The following is a 19,867-nucleotide window of genomic DNA, read 5'->3' as shown; positions in this document are numbered from 1 at the left end:
ACTCAGGCTGGTCCTAAACTCTTGGCCTCAAGCAATCCTCCTGCCTAAGCCTCTCAAAGTACCGGGATTATAGGCGTCAGCCACTGTACCCAACACGGTTTTTTGTTTTTTTTTTTTAATTATAGCCATCCTAGTAGATATGAAGTAGTATCTCATTGTGGTTTTGATTTGCATTTTTCTAATGGCTGATGATGTTGAACATCTTTTGATGTTTTTATTGGCTGTTAGTATACCTTTTTTAGAGAAATGTCTTTTCAGGTCCTTTGCCCATTTTAAATTTGGGTTGTTGACCGGGTGCGGTGGCTCATGCCTGTAATCCCAGCACTTAGGGAGGCCAAGGCGGGTGAATCATCTGAGGTTAGGAGTTCAAGACCAGCCTGACCAACATGGTGAAACCCTGTCTCTACTAAAAATTAAAAAATGAGCCAGATGTTGTGGCACATGCCTGTAATCCCAGCTACTTGGGAGGCTGAGGCAGGAGAATTGCTTGAACCCGGGAGGCAGAGGTTGCAATGAGCCGAGATCACTCCATTGCACTCCAGCCTGGGCAACAAGAGCGAAACTCCCTCTCAGAAAATAAAAACAATAATCAATTTGGGTTGTCTTCTCCTTATCCAGTTGTAAGAGTTCTTTATATATTCTGGATACAAGTCCCCATGGGGTACATAATTTGCAAACATCTTCTTCCGTTCTCTATATTGTAGCATGTATCATTGTGAGTCATCCTTTTACTTTCTTGATGGTATCTATAGTTTTAGCTCTTATATTTAGATCTGCAAACCATTTTTAGTTAATTTTTAAGTCTAGAGTAAGAAAAGGATCCAACTTTATTCTTTTGCATGTGGTTATCTAGTTGTTGCAGCAGTTCAAGACATAGGAATACCTTTTGGATGGGGTTGTTTGCTATTTCAGCTTGTTAGATCACAGTGTATATATTACTGAAATATATGGATATCCAGTATGTTACTGGTTAACATACTGGTTAGGAAATATTTTCTAGTACCTTTGGAAGTTACAGGGGTTATTATTAATACTGAACAAAGGTGACTCCCTAAATACATATTAAGCATGTAGATACTGTTAAGTACCGGGGCTGCAAAGATAAATAGAACAATAGTCTTCGCTTTTCACAATCTAGGGGAGAAATAGACATGTAAATAAATAATTAGAATAAGGTATCGTTCTTGTATTTGAACAAGATGCTGAGAAATAATCACTAACTGTTTGAAAATAATCAAAGGCAGATTTTCTATAGGAATTAATATTTAGGTTGAGTTTTGAAGAATGAGTTAAAAGTATACTGAAAGAATGAAGTAGAGAAGAGCAGTAGGAATAGCCTATGCACAGGTGTATAAAGAAAGCACACCTCTGGGGAAAAACAAGTTGTTAGGCATAATTGTAATACAAGGAAGATGGAAGGTAGCTGTAGGGGTAAAACTGGAAAGGAAAAGGGTCAGATCTGTAAGCTTTGTATTTCCACCAATGTGAGAAACTTGGCTATCTTGGAGGTGCTCGTGTTGAAACATTTGTGTATTATAACTTCTAATTATGTTACATTTTTATATCCTTTTAATGTCAGGTTTTAAAAATTTTTATACAATATGTGTAATACTATAATACATAATTGGAAATAAAAATATATGGAGGTGTATAATCAGATTTTTACTGATAGAGGTCACTGTTACAGATTATGGAAAGCTGTTGAATATTTTAAGTGGAGGAGGGAACAATAGCAGATTTGTATTTTAGGAAGATAACCACGTGGAAGAAGGATGGAAGGCTATTAAAACAGTCCAGGAAACATATTGTGAAGGGCTTAATTAAGGCAGTGATCTTTATCTTACTGAGGTCTTTGGCCCTCCAAAGTTATGGCTTAGACTCTATCTTAGTTACCTAATGTTTATTGAGTAGGTTGAAAGATAAGTGGAAAGGATGGTTGGTGCCAAATTGTGATGATTAGTACCATGCTGTTGTTACATAATTGCCATTACTGTGTTTTCTTTAGGAAAAAGAGCATCTTCCTCTCACCAACCCTCACATTTTCCTCAGAAGTTATTTTTCCACTGCTTCTTTATCTCATTTTTAAGGGATATTTTATTGAATTTTTTATTTGTTGGGTTATGATTTATACACAGTGAAGTTTACAGAACTCATGTATGTAATTGTTTTAACAAATGTACATACCCATGTTACCACCATTCATATCAAAATGTAGAACATTTTTGTTATCCCAGAAAGATTGCTTGTTTCTCAATCCCAGAGGTAACCACAGTTTTGACTTCTTTCACTGTATATTTTAGTTTTTCCTGTTCTTGAGCTTTTTATAGATAGACTCATACAGTATGCACTCTTCGTATCTAACTTTTTTGCTGAACATGATGTTTTAAAAATTCACCCATATAGTATGTATGATTCTTTTTATTCTATAACTATACCACAATACACTATCCTTTCTCCTGTTGGTGGGCATTTAAATTGTCTCCATTTCTGGATTATTATTATCAAAGCTTCTCTAGAGAATTCTGTAGATATCTGCTTTCCTTTCTTTGGGTATATTCTTAGGAGTGGAGTTGCTAGGTCTTAGGGTAGTTACATGTTTACTTTTATTAAAAACTGGCAAATTCTTTTCTAAAGTGTTTTATCATTTTATGCTCTTAACCGTGCATGAGATTTCAAGTTCCTCTGTGTTCTCTGTGACACTTGGCATTGTCAGATTTTTATATTTAGTCATTCTGTTGGGTGTGAAATGGAATCTCATTGTGGTTTTAGTTTGCATTTCACTGATGACTATTGATAGTGAGTAGTCATCTGGTAATTAATCAGAATTACTGTTTATTGGTCATTCATAGCGCTTTCTGCTGTCTATTCAAGTCTTTTGCTCATTAAAAAATTTGGATTGTTCATTTTTTTTATTATCCTCATATATCCTGGTTGCAAGTGCTTTTTCAGGTATGTATTTTGTTTTTCCTGTAGTCCATTGCTTCCCCTAATCTTTTTTTTTTTTTTTTTCTTTTTTCTTAGAGATAGGGTCTTGCTTTGTCACCCAGGCTGGAGTGCAGTGGTACAATCATAGCTCACTGCAGCCTTAAACTCTTGGTCTCAAGTGATCCTCCTGCCTTAGCCTCCCTAAGTAGCTGAGACTACAGGTGCACACCACCATGCCTAGCTAATTATTTTGTAGAGACAGGGTCTTGTTGCCCAAGCTGGTCTCGAACTTCTGACTTCAAGTGATCCTCCCTGATGGACCTCCCAAAGAGCTGAGATGACAGGTGTGAGCCACTGTGCCCAGCCACCTAATCGTTTTCTTAACTGTGTCTTTTGATAAGCACAAATTTTATTTAGATGAAGTTCATTTTCTCTATTTTTAATTTTATTGTTAGTGCTTTTTGTGTCTGGTCAAAGGAATCTTTGCCTATCCCAAGGTATTTGCAAGATCCCAAGATATTCTCATGTTTTCTTCCATGTGAATATTTAATTATTCCAGCACCATTTGTTGAAAAGACTATTATTTCCCCCCTGAATTCCAGTAGCACCTCTGTTGTGAAGTCAAGTGTAAGTGCGAATGTTATTTCTGGACTCTATTTCATTGATCTGTTTGTCTGTCTTTATGCCTATACTATACTGTCTTAATTATTGTAGCAAAGTAAGTGTTAAAATCAGGTAGTATACTTATTCATCAAAATTATTTTAGCTGTTCTAGGTTCTTTGGATTTTCATATTAGTTTTAAAATCAACTTGTCAATTTCTACAAAATGCCTGTTGCTGATGTTTTGATTGGGATCATGTTGAATATATAGATTAACTTGGGGAGAACTGGTGTGTTCACAGTGTTTTATCTTTCAATCCATGTATGTGATGTATCTCTATTAGGTCTTTAATATCTCTCTGCAATGTTTTGAAGTATTTTTTAGGTAGAGTTTTTGCTCATCTTTCATTAAGTTTATTCCTAGATAATTTCTTTTTTTAATTGTAGTAAGGTATTTTTAAAACTTTCTCTTTCCAAGCATTTGTTGCTAGTATATAAAAATACAGATGGTTATTATATATTGACCTTGAATTTCATAACTTTGTAAACTCATCAGTTTTAGTCATTTGTTTGTAGATTCTTTTGGATATTCTACATACATGATCAGGTAATCTGTGAATAGGGACAGTTTTCTTTTAAATCTATACATTTATCTCTTTATTTTCTGGTTAGAATCCTCAAAGGTAATTTTTAATGAATTACTAGGTCAGTTTTGATGAACTAGAATTGTCATTTCGGTTCGCATAGCAGATACATGCCTTACTGGAACTTGGTATCAAATGACTATATCCTAATGGAATTGAATATGGGATGTTAGAGTGTTGTTTATCAGTTGAGTCTGTTTTGGAGACAGAACTTGAATGCCTTGTCTTTATTGAATACAATCAGATCTTCCTCTAGATAGTTGTTGGTTAAGGTTGACAATAGTACCGGAATCCAGAATTAGGGACAGACAGTATCTCTGTATCATTTAAAAAGATTTACTGCAAACTTGAAAAAGGGATTTCTCTCTCCTTTTCTGGACTTTCTTTTACCTAGTTTTAGCCATAACTGCTTTATATTGGGCATTTCTTCTAGCAAAACAAGCTCTTATGTACATTATCGTATTACTTACTGCCTCTTGAGACTTTGGTATAGGCAGTTGATGCCTTGATTTAACACAGGTCAACCTCATGGTAAAGAAACCCACCCCACACAAAAAAAATTATGATTTTTGGCCAGGTGTGGTGGCTCATGCCTGTAATCCCAGCCCTTTGGGAGGTTGAGGTGGGCAGATGACTTGAGGTCAGGAGTTCAAGACCAGCCTGGCCAACATAGTGAAACCCTGTCTGTACTGAAAATTCAAAAATTAGCCAGGCGTGGTGGTGCTTGCCTGTAATCCCAGCAACATGGGAGACTGATGCAGGAGAATCGCTTAAACTTGGGAGGCGGAAGTTGCAGTGAACCAATATCGCACCACTGCACTCCAGCCTGGGTGACAGAGCGAGACTCCATCTCAAAAAAAAAAAAAAAAAAAAAAAAGAAAAGAAAAAAAATTAAAATTCTTTGCCCACTTTTTGATGGGGTTGTTTTTTCTTGTAAATTTGTTTAAGTTCTTTGTAGATTCTGGATCCATTAGCCCTTTGTCAGATGGATAGATGGCAAAATTTTTCTCCCATTCTGTAGGTTGCCTGTTCACTCTGATAATAGTTTCTTTTGCTGTGCAGAAGCTCTTTAGTTTAATTAGATCCCATTTGTGAATTTTGGTGTTTGTTGCCATTGCTTTTGGCATTTTAATCAAGAAGTCTTTGCTAATATGCCTAGGTTTTCTTCTAGGGTTTCTATGGTTTTAGGTCTTATGTTTAAGTCTTTAATCCATCTTGAATTAATTTTTGTATAAGGTATAAGGAAGGGGTCCAGTTTCAGTTTTCTGCATATGGCTAGCCAGTTTCCCCAGCACGATTTGTTAAATAGGGAATCCTTTCCCCATTGCTTGTTTTTGTCAGGTTTGTCAAAGATCAGATGGTTGTAGATGTGTCGTGTTATTTCTGACGCCTCTGTTCTGTTCCCTTGGTCTATATATCTGTTTTGGTACAAGTACCATGCTGTTTTGGTTACTGTAGCCTTGTAATATAGTTTGAAGTCAGGCAGCGTGATACCTCCAGCTTTGTTCTTTTTGCTTAGGATTGTCTTGGCTATATGGGCGCTTTTTTGGTTCCATGTGAAATTTAGTTTTTTCTAATTCTGTGAAGAAAGCCAATGGTAGCTTAATGGGGATAGCATTGAATCTATAAATTCCTTTGGGCAGTGTGGCCATTTTCATAGTATTGATTCTTTCCATCCATGAGCATGGACTGTTTGTCCATTTGTTTGTGTCCTCTCTTATTTCCTTGCCTCAGCAATCCCATTACTGGGTATATACCCAAAGGATTATAAATCATTCTACTATAAAGACACAGGCACATGTATGTTTATTGCAGCACTGTTCACAACAGCGAAGACTTGGAACCAACCCAAATGTCCATCAATGACAGACTGGATTAAGAAAATGTGGCACATATACACCATGGAATACTATGCAGCCATAAAAAAGGATAAGTTCATGTCCTTTGTAGGGACATGGATGAAGCTGGAAACCATCATTCTCAGCACTCTTAACACAGGAACAGAAAACCAAATGCTGCATGTTCTCACTCATAAGTGTGAGTTGAACAGTGAGAACACATGGACACAGGGAGGGAAGCATCACACACTGGGACCTGTTGCAGGAGGGGAGGGCTAGGGGAGGGATAGCATTAGGAGAAATACCTAATGTAGATGACAAGTTGATGGTTGCAGCAAACCACTATGGCACGTGTATAGCTATGTAATAAACCTGCATGTTCTGCATGTGTATCCCAGAACTTAAAGTATAATAAAAAGGTTATGATTTTGGATGTGTATCATACATGACAGTTCAAATACTAATGAAAAGATTGATATTTGTTGTACTTACGTAATAATACACACTTAGGACACTTAAAATAAGATTTAATTTAATTTAGAATTATAAATATCTTTCCAGGAATATATATAAAAATTCAGATGTTTACACTAGGTATAGCCATGAAAACATTTTTAAAATAGTAACTCACAGATTAATTGCTTATATATTTTCAATCTAGTTTGGGGCTATCTGTGCTTGGCTAGTTGCTTGGTTGGTATTTCCTGCCTTATGTGGTGCTATGCTGTAATGACTGTTTACCTCTCCATTGGAAAAAATAGCTATGGGAGATTAGAAGCTCTGTGGGAAAAATCCTTTTTTATGCTTAGGGTTCTGTATAAGTAAGGAGCTCTTTGGAACTCTTAATTAATATATGTTTTTCATTCAAGAAGTTGCTGTTCACATGGAAAGACTTGAATGCCAAAGCTTGATAAAGAAGCAGGAATCTGTTAAATAAGTGCTACAGGTGTCATGCCACTTAAATTGATTGTGCAGACTGCTTCTTTATGAAGCAATTTCTGGTGTCAAATAATGCTATATGCTGTATTATTAATATATAGTGATGTGTTCATGATTTTATATAGAGAATCTTGGAAAAAATTATTAATCTTTGTAAGTCACTTGATCGTTAATATTCTAGGAGAAATTTCTTTTTAAAGGAACACTGATAAATCATTTATAAAATAATTTTCTCTTGGTTGCATTCACTTTTATGTTTTTCTTTGATTGTATGGAGGATATTTATAGGGCAGAAAAAGGGGAAAATATCCCTGTCATTAGTAAATATAATGATAGCTATTGATTAAGGTAAATATTTTGCCATTTTATTGGTACATATAGGGTATATTTACTTCTGGCACATGGGAAGAGAAATCAGATGAAATTTCCTTTGCTGACTTCAAGTTCTCAGTCACTCATCATTATCTTGTACAAGAGTCCACTGATAAAGAAGGAAAGGATGAGTTATTAGAGGGTAAGTTATTTCTATATAATAATATTAACTTCTGATTTGTAGGAGTGGCTGTAATTTTGAATTATTAATTTAGTGTTCTTCCATAGTGTCAGTTTCTCTGGAACTGTTTTACATAAGCAAAGTTGTTTCACCACATCTGAGATAGAGGATGAATTACAGTGTCATTCATTTTTTAATTAATTAAATCAGCTCATATTTATTGAGTACCTAACATGTACCAGGTACTCTTCCAAGCCCTACATTCCTGTAGGGAAGATAAGATAGATAAGTAAGTAACCATAATAGGTAGAAAGTGATAAGTGCATCCTGAAGGACAGATAAAATTCTGTTGGAATTCAGAGGAGAAAAGATCACTTTTAATTGGGAGATTAGAGAAGGAGAATTAAGCAAGTAAATTTGGCTTTGAAGGATTACAAATAAAGGAAAATCTGTTGATTAGAGGGTAGTATTTTGGATTTACTCCAGATTTTGGAGTCAAAACAAGTGGTTTAAAATTTTATTTTTTCTACTTGCTAGTTAGTTGCCCCATCTAAGCTTGAGTTATCTCAGTTGTAAAATGAAGTAATACTACCTGGAGGGCTAAGTGAAGATTTAATGAGAAATTGTACATAAGCAAGTATCTCAGTACCTGACCCATGCCAGGTACTCAATAAATGGTGTCTATAATTGTTAATAGGTCAAATCATCCAAAATCTTCTGTCCTTAGATAGACTAGTGCATAACAGTGAGTGAGCAAGATACTGAATAAACATGAACTTTGGAGCTGCCAGTCAAATATCCTTCTTCATTCACTAAGCAAATAAATAGGTAGAATGTGTTAAATTTTTTCTGATCATAACAGATTATCATTTGTAAGCTCAGACCTGAAAAAATCTGTGCTTTTTCTTGTGTAGGAATAGAATTTTGTTACCTTTTCTATTACGTATATTCTTCTTAGAAACAAAACAATTAGATAACATATGCATTCAGATTCATAAACCAGGGCAGATAACATTAACCATATATACATATATGGAAGGCAGTTATACAGCAAAAGAAAATAATTAAGCCAGAATGTGAATATGAGAACTTTAAGAGGAAGAGGGAAGTGTGTGCAATTGTTGGGAGGTCTTATAATAGCCCAGCAATTTTCAGGTTCAACGTTCTGCCAATTAATGAAGGAAGCTATTCAAGATAGCGAAAATTTAAGTGCTGTTAATTTAAGGGAAGATCATGCATCAAGGAAAAGCTGCTGTAGTAAAGAGGCTTAGAATCAGTGCTCTGAGATGAATAGATAAAGGAGACTGTGGTACAATGAAGGTGAATGATTTTTTTGTTTGTTTGTTTTTGAGACTGAGTTTCACTCTTGTTGTCCAGGCTGGAGGGCAATGGCGCGATCTCAGCTCACTGCAACCTCCGCCTCCCGGGTTCAAGCAAATCTCCTGCCTCAGCTTCCAAAGTTGCTGTTATTACAGGCACCAATCACCATACCCAGTTAATTTTTTGTATTTTTAGTAGAGACAGGGTTTTGCTGTGTTGACCAGGCTGGTCTTGAACTCCTGACCTCAGGTGATCCACCTGCCTCGGCCTTCCAAAGTGCTGGGATTACAGGCGTGAATCACTGTGCCCAGCCAAAGGTGAATGAATTTTAAGCTAGTTAAGGCATTGTTGCAAGTGTACATATAAAGTGCAGTTTTCTTTTAATTTGGTTGTGATTGAGCCTGTAACTTATGGTGGGAGTTACAAGCCAAACCATCAGCTCAATTTTACAGATACGCATTTAAAACTATATTATCAGAGGTCAGGAGATTTGAGCACTAATCATTTATTTTATCAGCATTGTCTATTGCTTTTGGTCTGAAAAGCACCAAATCAATAGCATTCTCTTTAGTCTTTTAGCAAAATAAAAAGTATAGATCTGCTAAGCAATGATAGCTATACAACAAAAATTATTTTTGTGAATGGATACTATTTTTTATGCATTGAATTTGTCATGTATTTATGGGTATAATGATCTTTTATGTTAGTACCTTATCGTGGATAGTAATTTAAGTGTGTAAACATAGTTTAGAAGTGGGAAGCCAGGTAGAAGTTTTACAAGAACATTTAAGATGGACAGGGGGCCTAAAAAGGCTTGCTATGGGAGGTTATACAGAGTTGACATATCTCTAAATAGAATGTTGAAGAAAAGTAGAGGCACGGACAGGCTAAGAAGAATAAATAAAACAAAGCTTTCTGGTAAGGGTGAGGAATTGTGTGAGTTGTGACTCAGAAGCAAAAAAATATTTTAAACATGGGAGTGGCATATGTCTTTTTTATAGGCTACTTTTATTTGAAGAAAAAAAAATGAGAGAGAAATCCCTCTCCCTGTACTCAAGAGCTATCTTTAGATATAAATCTTAAAGCAATATCAAAACTGCATGATCTAGCAAGACATGTGTTTCCTCAAAGCATGTTATAAAACTCTGCCTGATCATGAACATACTAACTTTTTCATTATCAAATGTTTTTGTAGATGTTATTCCACAATCTATGCAAGATTTGCTGGGTATGAATAATGACTTTCCTCCAAGAGCACATTGCCTGGTAAGATGGTAGGTATATCTTTTACTCAGTATCTTTTAGTATGTGTGTTGCGGGGGACCTCAACACTGTCCCCAAGTTCAGTGATTTGCTAAGAAGACTCAGAGGACTCAGCATTTAATTGCAGCTGATTTATTGCAGAGACAGGATACAGGGCAAAATCTGCAAAGGGAAAAAACACATGAGGCAAAGTCCAGAGGAAGTACAAGCTTTTAAGAATCCTTTCCTAATGGAGTCAGGCAAGATGTACTCAGTTCCCTCAGCAACAAATTGTGACAAAGTATGTGAAACATTGTCTATCAGGGACAGTGTTAGAGGCTCAGTGCCCCAGGTTTTTAATTAGGGGGCTGGTCATATAAGCACCCTTTAACTGGTATATACCAAAATTTCAGGCTCCCAGAAGGAAAGCAGGTGTTCAGCATAAATTACATTGTTTGCATAAACAATTTAGGCTTAGTGAGCAGCTTAATCAGTTCTGGGAATGGTGAGAACCCTCCCCAAATCCCATTTCCCAGCTGTTGGCCAAGAGTTAACCTTGCAAGCAGGCTTTTCTTTTCTTTTTTATTTTTTTGGTTTGTTTTTTCTTTCAGTTTTTTTTGTTTTTAATTATTGTGGATATATAGTAGTTTTACATATGTAATAGTTGTACATATTTATCTTTTTTTCAAAAGAAATGATAAATGCTTGAGGTGATGGATTCCCCAATTAAACGTTCCAATTCCATTCTTTTATTTATCTTGACATATACAACAAATTATTGTTAACTATAGGCACCCTATTTTGCTACTGAATGCTAGATCTTACTTTTTCTATCCAAGTGTATTTTTGTCCCATTAACCATCCCCTCTTTATGCCCTGCTCCCCATTACCCTTCTAAGCCTCTGGTAATTCTACTTAGAGATATGTCAACTCTGTATCACCTCCCATAGCTAGCCTTTTTAAGCCTCCTGGCCATCTTAAATCTTCTTGTAAAACTTCTACCCAGCTTCCCACTTCTAACCCATGTTTACACACTTAAATGACTATCCATAAGACACTAACATCATTCTATTCTCTTATCTCCGTGAGTTCAGTTTGTTTGTTTTTTTAGCTCCCACATATTAGTGAAAACGTGCAATACTTGTCTTTCTGTGCCTGGCTTATTTCACTTAAATGTCTTTCAGTTCCTTCTATGCTCTTGTAAATGACAGGATTTCATTCTTTTTTATGGCTGAATAATATTACATTGTGTATATGTACCACATTTTCTTTATTCATTCATCTACTGATGGGTACTTAGGTTGATTCCATATCTTGGTTATTGTGAATAATGCTGTAGTAAACATGGGAGTGGAGATATCCCTTCAGTATACTGATTTCCTTTCTGCAAGCAGGCTTTTTTTGTGAAACAGAGTCTCGCTCTGTCGCCCAGGCTGGAGTGCAGTGGCGCGATCTCGGCTCACTGCAACCTCTGCCTCCCAGGTTCATGTCATTCTCCTCCCTCAGCCTCCCAAGTAGCTGGGACTACACGTGTCCACCACCACACGCAGCTGATTTTTTGTATTTTTAGTAGAGACGGGGTTTCACTGTGTTAGCCAGGATGGTCTCGATCTCCTGACCTCGTGATCCGCCCACCTCGGCCTCCCAAAGCGCTGGGATTACAGGCGTGAGCCACCGCGCCCGGCCGCAGGCAGGCTTTTTTAAGGATAGCGGTCACAGGCCTGCTGGTTCATCTTTTCTGCACAATGTATTTCATAATCCAGGGTAGTGCTTAACTGTAGTCTCATGACAAGCATGGAACATTTAAATATCATAGAAATTTTAATACATATTATTGAATATTGAAATGAACTCAATATGTTGGATGTTGATCTGTTATGTGATAAAATCAAAACTCACTGTGTCTAAACTATAAATGTGATACATTAATGTAAGAGGTACAATCTTACCCCTCTTATCTGTGGTTTTGCTTTCTGCGGTTTCAGTTACCTGTGGTCAAGTGTAGTCTGAAAATATTAAATGGAAAATTTCAGGCAAAAACAACAAGTTTTAAATTGCATGCTGTTCTGAGTAGTATGGTGAAGTCTTGGGCCATTCTGTCCTGGAAGTGAATCATGCCTTTGTCCAGTGTATCTACATTGTATACACTACCTGCCCCTTAGGCACTTAGTAGTCATCTTGGTTATCGGATTGACAAATCACAAGAAGAAGGGTGAGTATGGTACAATAAGATATCTTGAGAGAGAGAGAGAGACCACATTTATATAACTTTTATTACAAAATATTGTCGTAACTGTTCTATTGGTACTATATATAGGAAAAAACAGTACATACAGGCTTTGATACCATCTGCAGTTTCAAGCATCCACTAGGGGTCTTGGAACTTACCTTCCACAGATAAGGAGGGACTATTTACATCACATTTAAAAGGTCTCTTCTGTCTTTTTCAGTTATTCCAAGTGTCTGTGAACTTTATTTATTTTGGATGGAGTGGTCTTAGAACAAACTACCACCAAAATGGCCCTAGTAAAGAGTATATATTTAAGAAAGGAGACCTAGTTAAAGGAAGTTTATATACTGGTTTGAAATTATTCTATTGTTATCAATTGGTCTTTTGATTTTTTTAAATTAAAGAATTCTAAGGTAGGGGAAAATGACATTAATCTGTGTTTATCTTTTTCTTCATTTCATATAGCAAATAGGCTGTGTAGCACTTTAAAAAAAGAAAATTATTTGCAAATGCAGGTAAACGGGATAGTGTTTCATAAATATTCCTCTTTTAGTATGACCTTTTAAAAATTGTTCACTTAAACAACTAAAAAAGAAATGTAATAATTATATCTATTAAATTTAATTTAATCCTTCCACATTCCGTTCTGGCCTTTTAAAATATGAATATATACATTTAATGTGACTAAATTTATCAGAAGGCAGCATAGTATCAGAGCATGAGCTTTGTATGCATTCATTCATTCAACATTAATTGAACACTTACTTACTGTTTGGCTACATACTGAATTAGGTTTAATTCCTAACTCAGGTACTTAGTATCTCTGCAACTTTGGGCAAGTTACTTAATTTCTTGTAGTTTGTTTCTACACTGGTAAACTAAGAATAATAAATAATATGCACTTCCAGAGTAGTTATGAGGATCAAATAAGATAATGGCACCTAGTATGTTTATCAAAATCTAAATGCTATTAACATGATTTCAGCCTTTTGGTATGTATTTCCTCACTGTTACATAGTTTGTGGTCAAAATATTAAATGAAGTAATGAAACCTTTCTATATATTAATATAAATAACTTGTTAGTAGGGTGGTTTTTGTAACCTTTCCATTTACTTTTAAAAATATTTTTAAAATCAACGTAGTAAAATTGGACTTTTTGTGGAGGTGACCAGTTCTCTGAACTTCAACACTATATAGTTTTTTACTAGTATCAAAATCAGGAGATAGAACAGTTCTATAACACCCCCTCACCTCTGCTGCCAAAAAAAAGCCCTATTGTCCCTTTTGTCTCTTAGTAAGCATAGGCACGTCCTTCCCCCTTTTTTTTTTTTTTTTTTTTTTTTTTTTTTTTTTTTTTTAAAGAGACAGGTCTTACTCTGTCACCCAGGCTGGAATACATTGGTGCAATCATGGGTACTGTAGCCTTGAACTCCTGGGCTCAAGTGATCCTTCTGCCTCAGCCTCTTGAGTATCTAGAACTACAGGTGCACAGCACCATGCCCGGCTAAGTTGGGTTTTTTATTTTTTGTTGAGACAGTGTCTTGCTATGTTGCCTGGGCTGGTCTTAAACTCCTGGCCTCAAGTGATCCTCCCACCTCAGCCTCCCAAAGTACTGGGATTATAGGTGTGAGCCACTGTACCTGACTACACTCCCGACATCCTTATAATCCCTGGAATCCCTGATCTTTCTTGGTCACTATAGTTTTGTCTTTTTGAGAGTGTCATATAAATAGAATTCTACTGTATGTAAATAGAATTCTACTGTATGTGACCATTGGTGACTGGCTTTTAAAACAGCATGGTGCCTTTGAAATCCTTTGAGGTGATTCTGCTTATCAATAGTTTGTTCCTTTTTATTGCTGAGTAGTATTTTATTGTAAGGATATACCAAGCTGTTTATTCAGTCATTTGTTGAGGGTTATTAGGATTGTTTTTAGGTTTTGGCATTTTTAAATAGAGCTATATACTATAAATATTTGTATACAGATTTTTGTGTGAAAACACATTTTCAGTTCACTTGGGTAGATACCTAGAGTAGTATTGCTAAGTCATGTGGTAAGTGTATGTTTATAGGAAACTGCAAAACATTTCTAGAGTAGTTGTACCATTTTGCATTCCCACCAACAATGTATGAAAATTCCAGTTTCTACATCCTTACCATCACTTGGTATTGTCAGTATTTGTTTTTAGCCATTCTTAGTAGGTGCATAGTGGTATCCTAATTTTAATTTTGAACATCTTTTGTGTGTTTATTTGTCCATTTATATCTTCTCTGTATTAACAGTGTCCAAGTCTTTTGCACATGTTTTAATTGGGTTGTTTGTTTTCTTTTTTGGGGGTGGGGGTTGTTTGTTTTCTTACTGTAAAGTTTTGAGAGTTCGTTGTATACTTTGGATGTAAATCTTTTTTATAATGTGTGATTTCCAAAAATTTTCTAGAAAAGACAGCACTAAGAGAAATGAAAAGATTATCTGTAACAGATAAGACTGTAACTTATCTTTTAATTTCTCTTACTATGTCTTTTCTAGAACAAAAGTTATAAAATTGAATGAAGTTCAGTTTTATCAATTTTTAATTTTATGGATTGTGCTTTTGGTGCCATGTCTGAGGACTTTTTGCTCTAGGTCACAAATCTTTCTCCTATTAAAAAATTATTTTATTTTGGAATTATTCAAAATCTGAGGGTGAAAGCAGCTGTTTATGGATGCTGGGGATGGTGGTAGCAGATCCATTACCCAGCTGGCAAAAGGGGTGGCAGTGGCCTGTAATATTCTTTCCAAAAACCCCTAATCCCAATATATCCATTTTGATATTTAGATGTTACCTGATTTCTTTCAGCAGTGTCTTACAGTTTTCAGCACGAAGATCCTGTAAATGTTATATATTATGTTTCTACTTGTTGCTTTCTTATAAAGGAGGTATTGTAATGATATTATTTAAAAAATTTTTCATTTCCAGTTGTTCGTTTCTAGTACGTAGGAATATGGCTGATTTTGAGGGGTTAACCTTGTATCCTGTAACCTTGCTAAACACAATGACTAGTTCTAGGAGTTGTCATTTCTTTGGGATTTTCTATATATACAATCACTGTCTCTGAATATGGATAGTATTATTTCTTTTCTAATCTCTGTTCTTTTTTAAAAATATGTATTACAAGATACCATGAAGCAGTCTGTTCATTTTTTTTTTTCTGTTTAAAACTGGCTAGGGCTTCCAGTAAAATATTGAATAGGAGTTGCTTATGTCAGGGGGACAGCATTTAGTCTTTTACTGTTAAGTGTGATGTTAGCTGTAGGTTTTTTCGTAGATGCTCTTTATCAGATTGAGAAAATTCCCTTTTGTTCCTGCTTTGCTGAGAGTTTTTATTATGAATGGATGTTGAATTTTGTCAAATCCTTTTTCTGTTTAAATTGATATGATTGTTGTTTTCTGCTTAAATTGATATGATTTATTTTCTTTAGATTTTTAATATGTTGATTGCATTGACTGATTTTTGGATATATAACCAGCTTTGCATTCTCAAGTTAAACTCCACTTCTTTGTGGTGCAATTTGTATTTCTGTGTGTGTGTGTGTGTGTGTTCGTGTGTATGTATGTGTATTGCTGTATTTGATATGCTAATAGTTTGTTGAGGACTTCAGTGTCTATGTTCATGAGGGATGTTGGTCTGTAATTTTCTTTTCTCCTGCTTTGGTTTTGGTATCAGAGTAATGTTGGCCTTATAATGTGAGTCAGAAAGTATTTTGTTCTCTTTTATTTTCTTTGAGAGAGTGTAAAATTTTTTTTTTTTTTTAACCGTTTGATAGAATTTGCCTTTGAAACTTTCTGAGCCTGGCATTCTCATTTTATTGAGGTGGCAATTCCTTCTAGGGTCCAGGATTTAAGCAGAAGTCTCAGTTCCAGTACCTTGTCTCATGTATACCCATATCCCTGAGAGGTCATTCAAAACATTACAACCTCTGTAGTGATTTGGATTGATGGAGTAAATCTAAATATAAAGGATACAGAAGGAAGCTTGTGTGTTTAGGTTATATAGCAGAGAGATTGGTAATCTCATCAGAAAGATAGGCAGCTTCCAAGTCCCAGGGCCTCGTAAGCAGAGGCACAGTTGTGGATGATGATATCTGAGTGATATTGTGCTTCTGGAAGCCCAGTTTCTGGGTGTAGACTTATTTATATTTATTATTATGAGACTGGGGCATTCTTGGACATAGCCTAATCTGGATGCATGCCAGAGACCACTTTCCCTGGGCTGGGTGTACCTTATCATCTCAGAGTTATATAATTCACATTATGACTGCTAGGCTAAAATACATGGTATTGTCAGACGTAAACAGACTTTTCTTCCATCATTCTTGTTCTCTTCAGTCTAGCACAGCATAGTCAGTTTTGCAAACAGTTTTATAAGTCAAACTAACAGACTTTCAGCAGTAAAAGGCTTACCCTGTAAGATCCCAGCTCCCAGTGCCCAGCTGTTAGGGCCTATAGCCAAAGCTGATCATCCCCTGGTATTTTTCAGTCACCTTCTATGCTCGCTTTTGCCTTTCAGTATACTCTTTGTTTCTGTCACCCAGGAATCTCCTTTTTATTATTTCAAATTCAGCTGTGTATTTTGACAGCATTGTCATATTTGATCAGGTATTTCTGTGTGTTTTGGGACAAGGAGGGCCTGTGTCATGTTAGTTTGCCGTATGGTTGGAAGTCACTTTCAGTTTTGTCTTACTTGACCTTTCTTAAAGTTTAGGAAGCCAACAACAAAGCTTTTGAGAACTGTTTAAAAGTTAAGCATATTAAATGTATGTGTATTTTCTTTTATTCAACAAATATAATTTTTAAACATTTACTCTGATCCAGATACAGAAATGTCAAGAATAAAACATGGTTACTGCCTTAGTAATCTATGGGATTAATAGAAAGATAAGGGAGTAGACAACAATAACATTTTGTGATAAATGCTCTCATAGGAGGCAGAACACAAGTTTGATGGAAACTCATAGGAGGTACCTGTAATTCAGACAGATTAAGTCAGGAAAATGTTTCCAGACAAGATGATACCTCACATGAATCCTGAAAGACAAGTGAGAATAAACCAGGTGAATAAGCTTAATTAATAAGTTAGGTAAAAAATACTTGAGGCAGAATTAGTAGAGGTGATGATGTTTAAATGAACTTTTGAAACTTGTAGGTAGTTTGGTAAGGTTGGGTATAGCAGTAGAGGGTTGGGAATGGGAAAAGATGAGAAGGACTTTGGTATGTGGGTATTTTAAGACTAATGTGAACCGGACATCTTAAGAGGATTTCATAATATTCTCCTTCTGTTTTATTCATATAATTTTTATTGTAATTGTTAATAAATACATTTCTCAAAAATTTCAAGGATACAGATTACTTGTAATGCTTCAGAGATACTGAAGAATAACATACCCAGAAGTTTTCACCTAAACATTTATTTAAATTTGAATTTTAAAAAGTTAAACCAGAATTAAAGCAATGACAATGAAAATTTGAAAACGATTTTGCAATATATGCATCTGTACTTATTTATACCATAAATATACAATTAGTATAGGTTGACCCTGTCAGAGTGATTTAAAATTAATATATGATTAACTTATATTTTCAAATCAAATTCTAGAAAATAGATTTTTGGCATTTATGTCCAATGCTCAATTTTGGTAGTTCGAGTTTGTCTATTAATCTTTATCTATTTTGAGATCTTCTAGTTTCAGTTTTCATATCAAGCACCTCTCAGATTAGCTCCAAGCCTGTTTAACTTTGTTAAGGGACTTTTATAAAAGTGGACTTTAAAAGATATGTGGGCATGATCAATTTTATGTTCTTGGCAATGTAATTGATCTTAATGATGTGTTTTGCTGGATGTATTTCAGCCTTCTAATATACCAATCCTTTAAATACTTTTCTTTTTTTTTTTTCTTTAAATATCTTCTAGTGGGTGTTTCCTGAAACCATCATTACAGATTTATTCTCTTGATTGTTATGCTTCATGATAATATAAATAGCCCTGGAAATGACACAGACTTTAACCGTAGCAAACATTTATGTCCAAATGGAAATTCATGAGCAGAGATTTTAATAGGAAGGTGTGGTAGGCAAGATAATGAACCCTGCTAGCCCCCAGAGATGGTCCACAACCTAAATCTTAGAACCTGTGAATATAAGTTATGTGGCAAGAGGAATTAAGGGAGCATTAACATTAACATTGCTTAGCAATAGACTTTAAGGTAGGGAGATGTATCCTGGATTATCTGGGTGGACCCAGTATAATCACAGGAGTTCTTAAAAGTGGAAGAGGGAGACAGAGGAGAGTTAGTGTCATAGCGGTATGAGAAGAACTTGGTCCCAGTAATGTAGGTTTTTAAGATGGAAGAAGAGGGCCATGAGCCAAGGAATGAGGGTAAGCCTCTAGAAACTGGAATGGGTTCTGCGCTAGAGCCTCCCGAAGGGACACAGCCTTGCTGCCACCTTGAATTTAGCCTTGTGAGACCTGTTTCAGACTTCTGACCTGCAGAACTATAAGATGATCAATCTGTGTTTTTTTAAGTCACCAAACTTGTAGTAATTTATTACAGCAGCAATATGAACTAATACAGAAAGTAACAGCATGAAAGCTGTAGATGCCTGGAGAGGCTCTACTGAGAGTGGAACAATACACTGAAAGCACAGCTAGGTTTAAGGGAGGACACATTTTGTCCCCATGGCTCTGCCTTTGTTGAGCGTTGTCTTTGGGTCTTTAGCTTTAGTCATGCTTTATTGGTCACCACAAAGGAACAGTCCACAAATAATCTTGTGAAAACTGTGTAGTTGAATAATTATTATGGCTTTTAAGAAATATTCATTTTTGGCTGGGCACGGTGGCTCATGCCTGTAATCCCAGCACTATGGGATGCCAAGGCGGGCGGATCACGAGGTCGGGATTTCGAGACCAGCCTGGCCAACATAGTGAAACCTCGTCTCTACTAAAAATAACAAAAATTAGCCGGGCGTGGTGGCGCACACCTGTAGTCCCAGCTACTTGGGAGGTTGAGGCAGGAGAATTGCCTGAACCCGGTAGGCAGAGGTTGCAGCAAGTCAAGATCGCACACCAGACTGGGCGACAGTGCGAGACTCCGTCTCAAAAAAAAAAAAAAATTCATTTTTGTGATTTTTTTTTTTTTTTTTTTGAGACGGAGTCTCGCTGTATTGCCAGGTTGGAGTGCAGTGGCGAAATCTTGGCTCACTGCAACCTCTGCCTCCTGGGTTCAAGCAGTTCTCCTGCCTCAGCCTCCCGAGTAGATGGGATTACAGGCATATGCCACCAAGCCTGGCTAATTTTTAGTATTTTAGTAGAGATGGGGTTTCAATGTGTTGCCCAGGCTGGTCTTGAACTCCTGAGCTCAGGCACTCTGCCCACCATGGCCTCCCAAAGTGCTAGGATTACAGGCACGAGCCACCGTGCCCAGCCTTATTTTTGTGACTTTAATGTATTTTTTTGCTGGTAATAGAGATACATGTAAAAGAACCTGACAGTTTTGAGAAACCAGCATTTTAGACTAGCCCTAAGGACCTGTAAAATGTTTTCATTCTTCCAAAAGTGAATGTTAAGAGGACTTCTTGTAATGGTAGTGTGAAGTGGT

At 36.0% G+C, this 19,867-nt stretch overlaps 1 protein-coding gene across 3 annotated transcripts in view; it reads left to right on the top strand.

Moving 5' to 3' along the window:
• Window positions 1–19,867, top strand: part of RAB3GAP1 (RAB3 GTPase activating protein catalytic subunit 1) — a 118,261-nt gene that overhangs the window by 31,997 nt on the left and 66,397 nt on the right. For all 3 annotated transcript variants that reach the window (XM_055108546.2, XM_003822807.6, XM_003822808.6), the window contains exons 4-5: window positions 7,329–7,461; window positions 9,956–10,034. In XM_055108546.2, the coding sequence (XP_054964521.1) occupies window positions 7,329–7,461; window positions 9,956–10,034 (212 nt within the window). The remainder of the gene's footprint in view (window positions 1–7,328; window positions 7,462–9,955; window positions 10,035–19,867) is intronic.

This window comes from Pan paniscus, chromosome 13 (genome assembly GCF_029289425.2).
Source record: "Pan paniscus chromosome 13, NHGRI_mPanPan1-v2.0_pri, whole genome shotgun sequence".
NCBI classification, from domain to species: domain Eukaryota; kingdom Metazoa; phylum Chordata; class Mammalia; order Primates; family Hominidae; genus Pan; species Pan paniscus.
This window is presented reverse-complemented; position numbering and strand designations above follow the sequence as displayed.